This window comes from Haliotis cracherodii, unplaced genomic scaffold (genome assembly GCF_022045235.1).
Source record: "Haliotis cracherodii isolate W230 unplaced genomic scaffold, xgHalCrac1.p SCAF_26, whole genome shotgun sequence".
Classification (NCBI taxonomy): domain Eukaryota; kingdom Metazoa; phylum Mollusca; class Gastropoda; order Lepetellida; family Haliotidae; genus Haliotis; species Haliotis cracherodii.
Window position 1 is genome coordinate 1,204,749 of NW_027266282.1, and position 16,072 is coordinate 1,220,820.

Here is a 16,072-nt window from a genome sequence, read left to right on the forward strand (position 1 = left end):
GCGCTGATACAACGGCTGATAATCGTGTCACCCATTCGGTTGATCTCAATCGCTCGGATTTCATTTCGATCCCATACTGATAGCCAAACAAACGTTCCGCTAGTGTCCGGTTAAATCTTTCAACAATGGCTTGACTACGGTGGGCCTCTCTTTCACCACGGACGATTTTCACGTTGTGCTTTGTTAACAGTTTAGTTACCGATCCCATAAACTCGCGACCAGGATCTACTTGAAATAGCTTAGGCCATTTTAGCGGTCCACGTTTATATATGCGACTCAGTGCATTAGCTACTTCTGTTGAATCTTTCGAGGTTAATGGCTCAGCCTCTTTGTATCGACTAGCCACATCCACTACTGTTAAAGCGTATTTATACCTTTTGCGTTTTACCTTATCGTGGGGAAGAAACAAGAGGTCAGCCTGTAAATATATTTGCCACATCGCTTGTTTCTTTAACCAATCCTTGGCCACATCTTTAGATACCTTAGCCGCGGTGGCTAATTTTTTTATTGCTCCTATACCTTTCCAATATCCTTGTGGGCTATAGTAAATTTTATTCATTATTAATTAATATTGATGTTTCGTTTAATACAACTCCGGCTCCAGTGGAAGTGAGCCAGAACCATCATTACCTATAAAAATTTATATCATTGGCTCCAGGTATTGGTGAGCTAGAGTCAGTTTAGCTTAATCTCATGACTATCGTTGAATCGCATAGTCATTTACACATAAAAAGTGCTACCTGTAGTAGCAGTATAGGTATATGAAACTGGCTCCAGTGGAAGTGAGCCAGAACCCCCATTACCTATACTACTCAGGGAGTGGGAAGCAAACACTGTGTCTGACGTCAAGAAATAACCTTCCATTATTGCTAATAAGTGTACAGTTCCTGTGTAAAGCCATGGTTTATGTCATCGCCCACGTCTCATCTTCGTTCGTTTGTTGTTTAACACCTCACTCAGCAATATTTCGGCTATATGATTGCGGTCTGAAAATAATAGAGTCCAGTGATTGACATCATGAATATCCATCAGCAAGCCTGACCACCAGATCCCATTAGTCGCCTTTTACGACATGCATACCATGTCTCATGTGGGTTGGAGGATACTGGAGGTGTTAAAACCGCAAAGGTCTAAGCCTGTAGGAGAACTGAGCATGACCTAAAGGACACTGTAGTCTGGGATAATTCATAGCAGATGACAAAGGGATGAATAATCTCCTGTGTGAGTGTCAAAGGATTTCTTAAGCTTTAAGGTAGATCCTTAAGGCTCTCACTGGGTGCAGTGAGAGGTCTTCATGATTATCAGGGCCAAAAGGCCCAAGGGTCTGGTACTGGGGAGATGAACCTCAGTAGTGGTATCTGGTTGCAAAACAGACAGACTTCTGGCATTCAGTAGAGCTGGTAGTAGCAATTACATATCTCTGGATTGAGCTGCCATTCTGTCAGGGGATGGTTATGCATTTGTGGTCACATTTGGATTCCCAAGAATGAGCCTTGAACTTGAATCCGAATCAAGTCTACCAGTTAGAAGAACTGGATTGTCTTTTGCAGTAGCAATGGGGATTTTGGCGATATCATCTTGTTGATGTACCATACAACAGATGCGTTTTCCGATTAAAAACCTTAGACAGGATGCTCGTAGGAACGATAAAACATCACTTGACATGATGATTTAAAATTCAATGGTATTTGTGTATTGTATGCCTGACAATGTTTCATACATAGAGATTAAGATTACATGTGTTTTATCTGTAAAATAAGGCCAGAAATAGCAATCAGCCATCTATGGGTGATTTTGTTGAAAAGTACTTAATATCATGGCCAGTATCATAACTGAAAAGAAATTTCAATACAGTGATAGGACGACAGAAGACTTTGTATCTCTAATGTTTAATGTTCGTATCAGGGCGAGTTCATGGTGAGTTGATTTGATTTGCCGATCAGTTCAGACACGATTGCGCTGAAATTAATGTAAACAAAACTGAATGAAATCTTGGATAAAAGTAATATAATGGATTACAAACATCCTCCAGTTGTGAAATAAAATCAGAGCTCATAGTATGCGTGTATTATGAACACACTGATACTGTATTCCAGTATTTTACTCAAGGAATACATTTATGTAGGGAGGCCCTTTCCCAGGTTGATTTACACAGCTGCTTTTTTGGTTACATACTAGATTTAAAAATAATTTTTAAAAAATACTGCCTGCCCGCACAATATTTTCAAAAGCCAGTGCCTGAGAACCAATTCTTGTATTTTTTTAAGCCTTATACTTTTAACGTTGTTTGGTTCTAAATTCTCAACTTCAACCTTAAAGTATTGAAACAATAAAGTAAATACTTCAACAGTGAACACTGAACAGTTTTCTCATCAATGAGACAAATATACTTAAGAGCTCTCCACCTTACAGACATAACAGTCACTGTTGAATCAACACTTCTAAAGTTAGTGAATACTTCAATTGACAGTTTTCTGTTATAATCTCTAAATCAGTCTTGGTGAATGGTTGCTATATTTTGCTATATTTTTGCTAGCAAATTTAATAAAATATAGCAATTTCCTAGGTTTTCTATCTAGACAAATGGGGTAGGTATTGTATAATAAAAAATGCTCCCTAAGAAAGATCTATCGGAAGAACAGATCCGAGAAATCCAAAGTCTCCATGGAAAGATATCTGCAGTAGAAGTAAAACGAAGATATGGTATTGGGTCTACTCGACTCTATAAAATATGAAAAACATCTCCACCAACATCTACACCACAACAATTTCCACCAGCTTTGCCACAAACAACATCCCAACCACAACCATCTCCACCAGCTTTGCCACAAACAACATCCCAACCACAACCATCTCCACCAGCTTTGCCACAAACAACATCCCAACCACAACCATCTCCACCAGCTTTGCCACAAACAACATCCCAACCACAACCATCTCCACCAGCTTTGCCACAAACAACATCCCAACCACAACTATTTCGAGTGACTTTGCCCACAACAACCCCATCTCTATCCCCCACACTTGTAGATTTCTACGACCGTTTGAAGGGCCTCGAAGACCTAGCAGTGGAAACAAAAGATATCTTGTTAGAAATAGTCTCCATGTTGGGGAAAGAATCGAAATCGGAGGAAACCCAATCTCTGGATATCCAGTAAGTAGCCTCGATGGTGCAGTCGGTACAACGGTGGACATACATCTCTCTTGCCGCACTACTAGTCTGGAAGGTAGTACGAAAATCTTGTAAACATTGTGTAGCAAGTGAGAATCTAGAACAATCTAGCAAGCCAAAGAAAGAAAGTGCATATACTCGATATGGAGTAGTTTCTTCGGCCTACTAGGCTTCTTCTAGAGTTTGCGCAATATAGGCTAGACGATCTATTTTTCTGTCTGGTTTTCTTTTCGTTCTACCAAGCCGACAGATGAGTGGTCCACGAAGTTCGATGTCCTCCATAGCTTTCTCCAAGAAGAATCCATATACCGATGTCTCTACACCATCTTTGGAAACAAGATACAAATATGCGCTTGGATTGCCACGATACTTTGTTCTAGCATACCGACAGCAAGTATATTCTCCTGCTTCTAGATCTAGTGCTTTTCTCCTGGTTTTTGGTACTGGAGCCACATGTAGCCCATTTTTCTGTAATAGATCCTCGTATTCCTGGTGTATTTGCAGCAATTCTGAAAGTAGTTCTTGATTTGGAGCCGCAACGGCTCGTATTGGGTTCCAATGGATAGTCTTATCTTCCACTACAAAGGATTTGGTTGGCTCTATCTCGATTTGGAGGGGCTCTATTTCTGGCAGCCAGAAAGTCTTCCTACCATGTTTGTCCTTGTCCTGTTCGAATTTTCGGCCCATACTAGAAAGAATATGTCGTAGCTCTTTTGTTGCCCAGACGCTTTCTCCTCGAAGAACTCGGGTGCTATCTCCACTTTCTCTATAGCCAAGTATGGAAATACACCCCCGATTCCAATTCCTAGACTTTCTTTGTTCTCCATAATCTAAAATCGTATAGACTAGTTTTTTACCACCTATGCTTTTTTCTTTGTAGTCCACAGCGGTTTTTGTCTAGTTCGTCTATTCTTTTCTCTCGTAGGTGTCTTTGCTTTTCTCGTTCTTCTCCTACAGCACGACGCCATAGATTGGTTTCCTCTATTTCTACTTGTTTTAGGGGTATTCCCTTTGGAGGAGAAGGAGAAGCTGTTGGTGGCTCGAGTTGTATTGCATTTTTATCTGTCCTGTCTACAAGACCAGGCGCTTCTTTGACTACTTTGCTATTCCTCGGAGTAAAGATGAGCATTGTTTTTCTATCATGCTTTTTATCTGAGATTGGTGAGTGGCAGACTTTGTCTGGGATGCAATAGAATGGTGCATTGGATAGCTGCAAGTTCTCTATTCCACCCATCTCTCAAACGGCTTCTTGTATCTGGTATCCGAAGACTGGCACCTTTTCTCCACCCACATGTAGGAGTAGTCTGTTCATCTTTCGTCCATTGCTCTCTAGTGCTGCTACGGCGAACTTTGTGCACACGTATTTTCAAGCTGGCAATGTTGATGCTTTCTTATGTTTGGAAATGGGTGGCGCTGGTAATAATTCTAGATCTGTCGGACCACCGTGGTTTGGTATTTGTAGGATGGGTGGATTCTCTCTTGGTGGATCGGGGAGGTTGGGGAAGGCACCTTCACCGGCTGGTTTTCGGAAGGTGTAGTCGTTTTTTCCACATTGGCACTGCTCTGCTAGACTTTTGGTAAGTATTGAGAATCAGGTACACCACCCAGCGCACTCGTTGTCGTATAGATTTTCTATATTCACTATACAACCAGGGGTCACTATCTGGTCTGGGACTACTAGGGTGGTGGTAGGGTGGTGAATCTCTTTACCCATAGTGGGCATTTCTTGCTATCAACGCAGTGGTCTGTGGCGCCGCCTTTGCAAGTGGAAGTAGGATCCTCGAATATGCTTGGTGGTGTAGGACAAGTGGTGAGACAGTCCCTGCATTGGTTGTGTGGATTTCTTTCACTTTCTCTAGAAGAAACAATACGTAGTTTGCCGAGGCTTCAATGCTTGTTGAATAAGAAAACAAAGTCTAGTATCTTGCCAGCCTCAATTGAAGGATGGAAGAAGCATAGGTATATCTCTAGAAACTGCCTCTGGTTTTGGTACCGCTCGTAGAAAGTATACCCTAAAGACTCCAAGATTTGTCTCTCTATCAGATAGGAATAGAAAAGGGTATGTTTTTTCGAGACAATCGTAGGCCTCAATAGTTCTTCTTGTTTCGTTTCTTGCTGTTGAGAATTTGCCCCCTCTTGGTTTCCATGAATTCGCATATTTCTAGCTTGTGATCTGTGGTACCTCTGTTTTGCTGCTCGAACAGATAAAGTGCCTGAGTGAATTTCAGTGTAAGCTTCTCTTGGTAGTGCTGCTCTTAGCATTTTTATATATCTTATGTACTGCAAATGTTTAATTTGGAGTACACCTATTTGGGCACATTCATCTTTGTTTCTTTTCCTATACTTTGATACAATCCTGTTTCGACACCTCTCGTTTTTCACAACAAATAATATTTAGTTTAATGTCATGTCAATCGTAGAATTTTAATGGAAGAGAGAAAAAATTCCCCTCCTGTAGTAGTAGTAGCATTGAGGTATAAATCTGGCCCCATCGTGGGTGTTACAGTCTCAGGGTTCCAGGAGAACGACCTATACTACTCCTCACATCCTGTCCTGATATGAATGAAACTGGCCTCATGCTCAACACACCAAACGCATATATCATATTGGACTCTGATGGAAACTTGCTCAGGAGGTTCTCTCAACACACCAAACACATATATCATATTGGACTCTGATGGAAACTTGCTCTAGAGGTTCTCTCAACACACCAAACACATATATCATATTGGACTCTGATGGAAACTTGCTCTAGAGGTTCTCTCAACACACCAAACGCATATATCATATTGGACTGATGGAAACTTGCTCAGGAGGTTCTCTCAACACAACAAACACATATATATCATATTGGACTGATGGAAAACTTGCTCTAGAGGTTCTCTCAACACACCAAACACATATATCATATTGGACTCTGATGGAAACTTGCTCTAGAGGTTCTCTCAACACACCAAACGCATATATCATATTAGACTGATGGAAACTTGCTCAGGAGGTTCTCTCAACACAACAAACACATATATATCATATTGGACTGATGGAAAACTTGCTCTAGAGGTTCTCTCAACACACCAAACACATATATCATATTGGACTCTGATGGAAACTTGCTCTAGAGGTTCTCTCAACACACCAAACACATATATCATATGGGACTCTGATGGAAATTTGCTCTGGAGGTTCTCTCAACACACCAAACACATATATCATATTGGACTCTGATCGAAACTTGCTCTAGAGGTTCTCTCAACACACCAAACACATATATCATATTGGACTCTGATGGAAACTTGCTCTAGAGGTTCTCTCAACACACCAAACACATATATCATATTGGACTCTGATGGAAACCTGCTCAGGAGGTTCTCTCAACACACCAAACACATATATCATATTGGACTCTGATCGAAACTTGCTTAGGAGGTTCTCGCAACACACAAAGACATATATCATATTGGACTCTGATGGAAACCTGCTCAGCAGGTTCTCTCAACACACCAAACAGATATATCATATGGGACTCTGATTGAAACCTGCTCAGGAGATTCTCTCAACACACCAAACACATATATCATATGGGACTCTGATGCAAACTTGCTCAGGAGGTTCTCTCAACACACCAAACACATATATCAGATTGGACTCTGATGAAAACTTGCTCAGGAGGTTCTCTCAACACACAAATTACATATATCATATTGGACTCTGATGGAAACATGCTCTAGAGGTTCTCTCAACACACCAAACACATATATCAGATGGGACTCTGATGGAAACTTGCCCAGGAGGTTCTCTCAACACACTAAACACATATATCATATGGGACTCTGATGCAAACTTGCTCAGGAGGTTCTCTCAACACACCAAACACATATATCAGATTGGACTCTGATGGAAACCTGCTCAGGAGGTTCTCTCAACACACCAAACACATATATCATATGGGACTCTGATGCAAACTTGCTCAGGAGGTTCTCTCAACACACCAAACACATATATCAGATGGGACTCTGATGCAAACATGCTCAGGAGGTTCTCTCAACACACCAAACACATATATCATATTGGACTGATGGAAACTTGCTCAGGAGGTTCTCTCAACACAACAAACACATATATATCATATTGGACTGATGGAAACTTGCTCTAGAGGTTCTCTCAACACACCAAACACATATATCATATGGGACTCTGATGGAAATTTGCTCTAGAGGTTCTCTCAACACACCAAACACATATATCATATTGGACTCTGATGGAAACCTGCTCAGGAGGTTCTCTCAACACACCAAACACATATATCATATTGGACTCTGATGGAAACTTGCTCTAGAGGTTATCTCAACACACCAAACACATATATCAGATGGGACTCTGATGGAAACTTGCTCAGACGGTTCTCTCAACACACCAAACACATATATCATATGGGACTCTGATGGAAACCTGCTCAGGAGGTTCTCTCAACACACCAAACACATATATCATATTGGACTCTGATGGAAACTTGCTTTAGAGGTTCTCTCAACACACCAAACACATATATCATATTAGGCTCTCATGGAAACTTGCTCTAGATGTTCTTTCAACACACCAAACACATATATCAGATGGGACTCTGATGGAAACTTGCTCTAGAGGTTCTCGCAACACACCAAACACATATATCATATGGGACTCTGATGGAAACTTGCTCTAGAGGTTCTCTCAACACACCAAACACATATATCATATTGGACTCTGATGGAAACCTGCTCAGGAGGTTTTCTCAACACACCAAACACATATATCATATTGGACTCTGATGGAAACTTGCTCAGGAGGTTCTCGAACACACCAAACACATATTTCATATTGGGCTCTGATGGAAACTTGCTCTAGAGGTTCTCTCAACACACCAAACACATATATCATATGGGACTCTGATGGAAACTTGCTCAGGGGGTATTCTCAACACACCAAACACATATATCATATTGGACTCTTTTTATATTTTCATTGTTTTTGTAATCAGAAAATTATTTTAGCAAGAATTTTAAATAGTATCTGTCATCACACACAGTGGCTGTGAGCTCAGTAATAAGAGGAAATAGCTCCGTTTTCAAAAGCTTTGTATGAATAACACGTGCGTTGATGGCTTCAGTGTCAGGTACCAAAAGAAAACTTATCGCATCCCCTAAATGACAGTAACCTCCACTGGAGTCTTTTCGAAGCTGTAACATGTGACTTTATTGGATAAAAATTGGTTCCTTAAGACGCTTTCTTGACGAAAACTGTTACAAGGTGTGTGATTGGTCAGATTCAAGCATGTGACCTAAGGGTAGCCAATCAAATTACAGCAATCGTACCGTCCTGATGTATGATGAATTTCAGAATTTGACAAAAGGTTTAGGTTAAATTGTGTTATTCTGTACGTTTTAAGCAGGAAATCGCAGATCTACATTAAAAATATGGAACTTCATGGATGTAGGTTGCGAGCTGTGACAAAGATTTCTCATGCATATATTTTGACATTAAACATTGTGTCCCAGTTGAGCAATCGAGGCAACAAAGCTGAGATGTTATTTGACTGACATTACACACGACCATATCTACTGCTTGTTCTTGACAGTAAGAAAGAGCTAGGTGAGGTCTTGCTGAAGAAGAGGTTGTTTCAACTAGCTGAGAGCCCAACCCTATCACACAGCTCCCACGTGACCACGGAATCGATGATGTCAAGGATCAGCACATTACTGATAAAAACCTGCGAGGAGGGGGTCAATTTAGATGCAGTAACGCAGGATAAGAAAACAAATATAAAAAATATCTAGGATTTTACTAGATTTTTTAACTTTTATCAGATCAGAGGTGAGCATACCTTCAGAAGTGATCTTTCATCAAAACTCTCAAAAATCCTCAGCCAATCAGTGAAGGCAAAGACAGGCATCGAGCAACCATTCCTTTTGACAGGAAGTGAAGGAGTTAAGTATACGTGATATCCAGGTATCGATACAGTCATAGAAGATAAATGGGTTAAAATCGATATAACTTGAACTGGATGCCTGTCAAGTAGAGGAAGTAGGCTATTAGCGTGGTGATGCATGAAGATAGCCATGGGTTGAAGTAATTCCAAATGGGAGGCCTGCCAACTGATAGTGGACTTCCATGAAGATGAAGTGGAGAAATTTCCTTTCCTCACGATGGATTAGTATATGGAGGAATGCGTTCTTGATGACCATCCTGATGAGCGAGTATCCTTGACCTGAGGAGCCTGAGCATGGTAATCTGGAAGTACTGTGGAAGAGCCAGGAAGCCGTTGTTATAGGTGGAGAGACAGTAGATCATTCGATAATGCTACGAGTCATTCATGAGGACATGGAATACAGTGAACCCTCGATATACCGCTGTCATCGGGGTCCAAGAAACTGACCCCGCTGTGTAGGAAAGAGCGGTGTACAGATATTCCTTGCTGAGGTTCACATTATGTAATGATGGTGGTGAATGGAACAGTGGCGCAATTATTTCACAGTGGCATGGGACATGTAGATCTATGTAACACTGATCGTGTACGATGATTCAAACTGCATGCGTAAAAAAATAAAAATACTTTGTGTAAATTAATCAAAGTAGTCTGTATTATTTAACGACTGGATGTTATACATGTAGAATCTAAATAAATGTTGTTATATTTTAAGTTTTTCGGGAGAAAATTGGTCCGATCGCCGACCTACTCACATTATCGATCGATGACAGTACATTACAAAGCCAAACAGCCTTGTAACGAAACTAATGTGCAACTAAGGCTGTGATTGGTTAATAAATAATGACGTGTCAAAGTTATGAAAAACCCGGGCACGGCCGGCTCTCTGTATGCACTTTATGTACAATGTACCTTGACATGACGTGCGTAACTACACGGTCACTTGAGCGATTTATAAAAATGAAACACAAACGTAGATTTGAGTGGATAAGAGATATATTTAGTTCTGTTAATAAGGATAATTATGCAAAGGGAAAATTGCACTCAAAATTCTTGATACCATGCAACTGGTGTGTGTAATGACGTAATGTATGAACACATTTCTATTTTCTAAAAAAGTCACTAATTTTTTATTGTTTCTGACTGTCACGTTCCTTGTTTCTAAGTCGTGACAGTATGCAGCGGACTTGTAGCTGTTCGCTGTTGTCATTTTTTTCTAAGTGCTGCAATAACAGCTCGGCCCCATTAATGGCATCTCGCACGGAGGGTACCATTGGCTGTACACTGTTTTCGCTGTCGCTGTTTTCCTATTCCTCTTCATCGTCGATGATTTCGACGGGCATTGCTGCGGCAACCAACTCTTGGTCGTTGAGAAGTTCTGCAATCGGCAGGTTGTCATCGCACGCGTTCCACATCATGGCCGTCTCTTGGGTTACATCGATGCTGTTCTCCTTAGCATAGTCGCGGAACTTTTGAACAGCATCGATGACATCTTCTTCCTGAAACCCCACGAAATCTCCTGGGTCTCAAATGCAAGATCTTGTAGTTTTTTTTCTTCTTTTAGCCATCCACGTATGGTCCCTGCTAGAATCCCAGTTGAACGGCTGACGCTGGCTTGCGATTCACCCTCTCTCACCCGCCTCACGATCTCCAACTTGTCTTTAATAGTGTACGCCTGTCGCTTAGATTTACTCGCAGTGGTTGCCATGATTGAAATGGTAAAGACTAATGAACTAAGATTTATTTTATACCCTTCGTAATTACGCTATTTAAACAATGAAGTTCCAATGTTTTTTATAGGTCTCTCACGGTTACTCAAGTCCGGATTAAATACCGGAAGCCATTGTTTCGATTGTTGTTATTGCATTACACGCGGCCGGTTTGAAGTTCGAAGACATCTCACATGTTGTCTTACCAATCACAACAAGCTGAGATGAGTATTAACTTAACTTAAATCAAACAATGAGGCTTATGTTTGTTGTTGCTGTGATTTGATTTTATGTGAGTTTAATGCCAGATCTGTGTACGATATGTTTTTTCACAACCGGAACAAAAGGCAGAATGGTTTCGATCACATTCAGCCGGATACAATGAACGTAATTGTTTTACAAATACACACACGTGTAAATCGACTTGGAATTAAATTTCATCAGTTTATTTGTAACTTTATTTGCTTTAACGCGCGTTAACGCGCTTTAATACGCTTTTAGGGGAAAATTCTTCATGCATTTTTGGGAGCCATGGTTTACCCCGCGGTGCATCCGGAGTAGCGGTACATCGAGGAGCGTTAAGTCAAGGGTTCACTGTATTGGCGAATAGAAGCATAGGGTCCCAGTCATTTGTGCCTGTCATTTCACTTCTTAGCCTTGCTGTTACACTCGCTATCTTAGAGTTGTCCAAAAAACATAATGCTACGAGTCATTCATGAGGACATGGAATATTGGCGAATAGAAGCATAGGGTCCCAGTCATTTGTGTCTGTCATTTCACTTCTCTACACTCTCATTACACTCTCTATCTTAGAGTGGTCCCTGCAGGGCTGGTAGGAGCTGGAAGACTGTCCCTTATCAATATTCTTCCCAAACCAAGTGGCTGAAGTGAATTCAGCCTGGCCTGATAGGTGCCTGACCCAGATGGCTTGAAGGTGGCGGAGTGGGAGACATGAGCCAGTGCCTTGAGGGCGGTCTTATCTATGGAGAGGGCCGATACACTGTCATGGGTTTCTTTCAACGTGGCGTGGATGTGGGTCCGCATATGTTCCACCTGAGATATGACACGACGGTGGTAAGGTGGTCCAGCCAGTTGGGGTTATCCTTCGAGAGGTCCTGAATAATGGCTCTGGAGACATTTACTGAAAGAGGCTTTAGGGAACGTCAAAGCTCAGTCTCCAAGTAGGTGAGTTTGGTGTCAGGAACACGGATAGTGGTGGAACGAATGGACCCCATCATATGGATATACTCTTCAAGCATATGGGCATGATAGGCAATGACGGAAGAATGGACTGAGAAGTCCTCCTTGTATTTGGGAGCCTTGAACAAGGGTCTAATTGACAACTTGGCGAAGGTTGTGTGTGTGAGGGCGCCTGTAGAGGCATCTGTAGAGACTCCTCGGAAGGCAGCATGGAAGGCGGCTGGAAGGGTGTCTGTACAAATCCTAGCAGAGGCGCTTTGAGAGACGATATAGGCGCCAGGTACCGAGGTACGGACTGCTGCAGTAGCTGCAGGTAGTGGAGCCACGGAGAGTCCGTATAAGGCGTCTTGTAAGGCTGAGGAGGCATCTGTTTGTAGACTGAGAGTCAAAAGCCCAGAGGTGCTGATAGTGTCAACTGCATCAGCGTTGTGGGGAGCTGGTATGTCTGCTGTAGAAGCATAGCTTGATTAACGGGCGCGGCTACATATATATATAAATCATGCAGCCTCAATTATCTGATTGAGGTAAATATTACTTTGTTTTGGAAAAACATATTTCGTCACACCCATTTTCTGGCAGTGTTGGGAAGGGTATTCAATGCTAATTTGATAGTCGTATTGTATCGAGCATTGCAAATACAGGTTTTTTCATTAGCATACGTTAGTTATATAAATTATGTCTCCTTATTCAATATAACATCAAAGGGTGGTCAATATTTCAACAAAATTTTTAAAAAAGCATTATTCAATAATAATGTGTATTTTTCTTAGATGACTGATTGTACAAAGTTTCATTTGTCACATGTTTGATGTAGCCTAGATTGTTTGAAATCACACACTCAGAAAGTGTATCAGGTCGGTTAAGAAGTGTTCTTGAAATTCAACTGTTTATAGATCAATGATTCAAACAAATTTGTGCAGTGATTTGATGATCTTTACAAAGTTTCAACTAATTAGATTTGGGATAAGAAGTTGGAAATATAAATGTCTGCTGACAACAAAGGACCACCCTACATGACTGAAGCTAAATGACCTTTCAGTGGTTACAACCCTTATATTCTATTAGAGGTGAAGTAGGTTTGATTATCAACTGTGTGTCTCCAAACTTAGACCCAAAAACGGGAATCCATGTGCAATGTTAAGTATATGTTGTGTAAAAGGCTTTAAAGGGAAAGTCAGACAATCTTACACAAAACATGAATGAAACCATACTCACTTTGCCTCAGTCGAAAGTCCAGGATCTGATACATTTTGGCATTTTTGTCTTTGCGTGGATCATATCCAAACTTGACCCATAAAGTTCTCCAAGGTCCATTACAAAAGTAGTAAGCTACCAATGGCAGGACATATTTCAATCTAGGATGGTACTTTGCTGGCATGTTGCAACGGATACCATTTTTGGACCAGATAAGCCTCTCCTCAAATAACTGAAATCATAATATGCAGTCATATCATTTAATTTCAAATAAAAATAACTAGGAATCCTTTCATAATTGTGCTCATATGTTAATCATATAACATAGACTAATTTGGATATGTATACATATACACTTATCTCCCAGAATGAAAGCTAGCACCCTCTTGTGCCTAGACATGTGCTCTTTGAGATTATGATAATACTGACCACTGGCAACAGTCTACTATGAAGAAATGGTTTATAAAAATATATTCCACTTTATATTTGTTCAAGTTATCCAGAGACATGTCTTAGGGATGATGTAAACCAAATTTGTCCTCAACTTAACCTGATCCTTTTTTTGATATATTCTACTTGTGATCAAACTTGAAAATTAAATCAGGTTGAAATCAATCCATATTAATGACAAAGAACAAGTCTCAGGGCAGCTTAAGTCATTATGTTCCCTTTGAGCTTTCAAATATTGACTAATATGCTGTCTATTGAACTTAACACATGTTTATTTATGACTTCAGATATCTATTTAATTGAAATACATCAAAACATTTATCCAAAGTCAACTCTCAAGATTGAATTTGGTCAGGTCATGTTACCTTTTTACGTACGTGAGAAATGTGCTTGAACAAAGTTTCCAGCTTCTAAAAACAGTTCACCCAAACACACCCAGCATGACCATGATCACTACCCAAACAAATGGGTCCCGCACATACTCCTTGTGCACATAGACCTACACAACCTGATCATGTGCTTACCTGCCATATCATTCTCTTTTTTCACTGCTAACAGGCTAGAGTAGCTATGATGCAGGGAAGGTCGAGTCGGCATATATAGTTTGTGAGATGGGAAAAGTATATAAATATAAAGTATATTGGAAAATTTCCAAACTTTTAAACTTTCTCACACTATGCATTTATCCAAAGATTGGAAGGTGGGGTGCAGATACCCTTGCCTGTTTTCAGGGATGAGAATGGATATTTCCCTTTTCAGCTGAAACTTCTTTGCAATGGAGCGTGGTACATAATTTGGGGGTATTTATCGGTTAGGCCATCAGATATTAACAAATTTGTGGTCATTAAAATTTGTGGATCCGTGGAAGATTCTCATCTCTGTGTATTAGACCTACAACTGTGAAATATGCACGATGAAGCCAGTTTTAAACGGTAAAAAAAATAAAACATTTAAGGATGAGCCTTAAGAGTGATGACTTGTGCAGATGTCAAAAGGCCGAGGATCTGTTGCAATTGACGTAACAGGTGCACTTGCTTGAGTTCCAGCAGCATAAGATGTTGAATCTTTGACCATTGATACGGAGGGAGGATCATCTTGCACAGATGGGTGTTGAAAAGGGCACTGATAAAGTGGTGTCATTGAGTGAGAGTTGTCTGGGACTTGCCAATGTTGATTAACAAGCCAAGTTGATGGAGAAGACGTGAGATGTTGAAGAAGGATGTCGAGATCTTCGTGGGCCTAAAAGCAATCGTCGATTCGAACACTATTCCCTTAACGTGAAGGAACTTCACACTGGGCTGCCACGGTGCCGAAGAAATTCCGAACGGGAGCACCTTCCATTGGTGGTGGCAGCCTTGGAAAATGAAACGAAGGAAATGGTTGTGCTCCTGATGGATTGGAACGTGCAGTTACACATCATGCGGATCGAGACCAGAAAGTCGCTTGGATCGTAAGAAGAAGCGAGATTGTTGTCATTCAAAAATTTGGCAGTTCCTCTAGGCATAACGCTTGGAACTTTTTCATATTGACTAGCTTCAGGACCAGAAAAAATTCTGAGTAAAAGGTGAGGGTACAAAAGGAACGGCTTGAGGATCCTTTTATCCTTTGATCATGTTGAGTGTGAGCGAAGGTAGGACATGTACGTTCCTTCCTCTGTGATCCTCAAGCTGTTGTTCCAAACAAAGAAGATCAACAGTCACCTGCAAATGTGTGTCTCAGTGAGCAATCAACTGAAGGTGACCAGCAAAGATTGAAGGAGTGGACAAGTGAAGTTTTGAGTTGGTCATCCCATGAACAATGCTTAAGTACACCACGTCGTCTGAGGGTAGAAACCTATCCTGCTAGTTAATGAGAAGGTCCAAAATAGCTGTCATCGTGTCATGGATCAGTACCACAGCATCCTTGAAGACAAGACTCTTCTGGAGAAGATGCATGAGCCATAGTCATGGTAAGAGTCGAGAGAACGGTAACCTTTGACAAGTTTTATCCCCAGTTGTTCAAGTCAATGGTTGTTTGGGGCATAAAGTTGCAAAGTTACAGTCCAATTTAGGTGCAGTAGTCAATTTGGATAAGCCATGAGTGCCGGCATCCTCCAAACACAAACCATATGGAATGTACATGATCACGCAACTGACGAAAAGATCCAAAGGCCTTGGCCAGATTGGAAGCCATGTCGACTAAAATGGCTCTTGGACATTGCTTGATATTTGAAGATGTTACAGAGGAATGACGATCCATTACAACTTCCTCTGTCATAGGGTCAAAAGAAGTTGAAATCTCCATGGCCTCAGGAGCGGAGAGAGAACACCAATTCAGAAATCCCTTGAGACGTTAAAGGCCTGGATAGGAATGGCACACTTTCAGTAGAGATTGAAAAGCAACAGG

The 16,072-nt window shown here is 40.9% G+C and overlaps 1 protein-coding gene across 1 annotated transcript in view; it reads right to left on the reverse strand.

The window, feature by feature from the left end:
• LOC139472992 (general transcription factor 3C polypeptide 5-like) overlaps positions 1-16,072 on the reverse strand; it is a 125,297-nt gene that overhangs the window by 53,511 nt on the left and 55,714 nt on the right. The window contains exon 5 of the mRNA XM_071255490.1: positions 13,259-13,469. Within this exon, the coding sequence (XP_071111591.1) occupies positions 13,259-13,469 (211 nt within the window). The remainder of the gene's footprint in view (positions 1-13,258; positions 13,470-16,072) is intronic.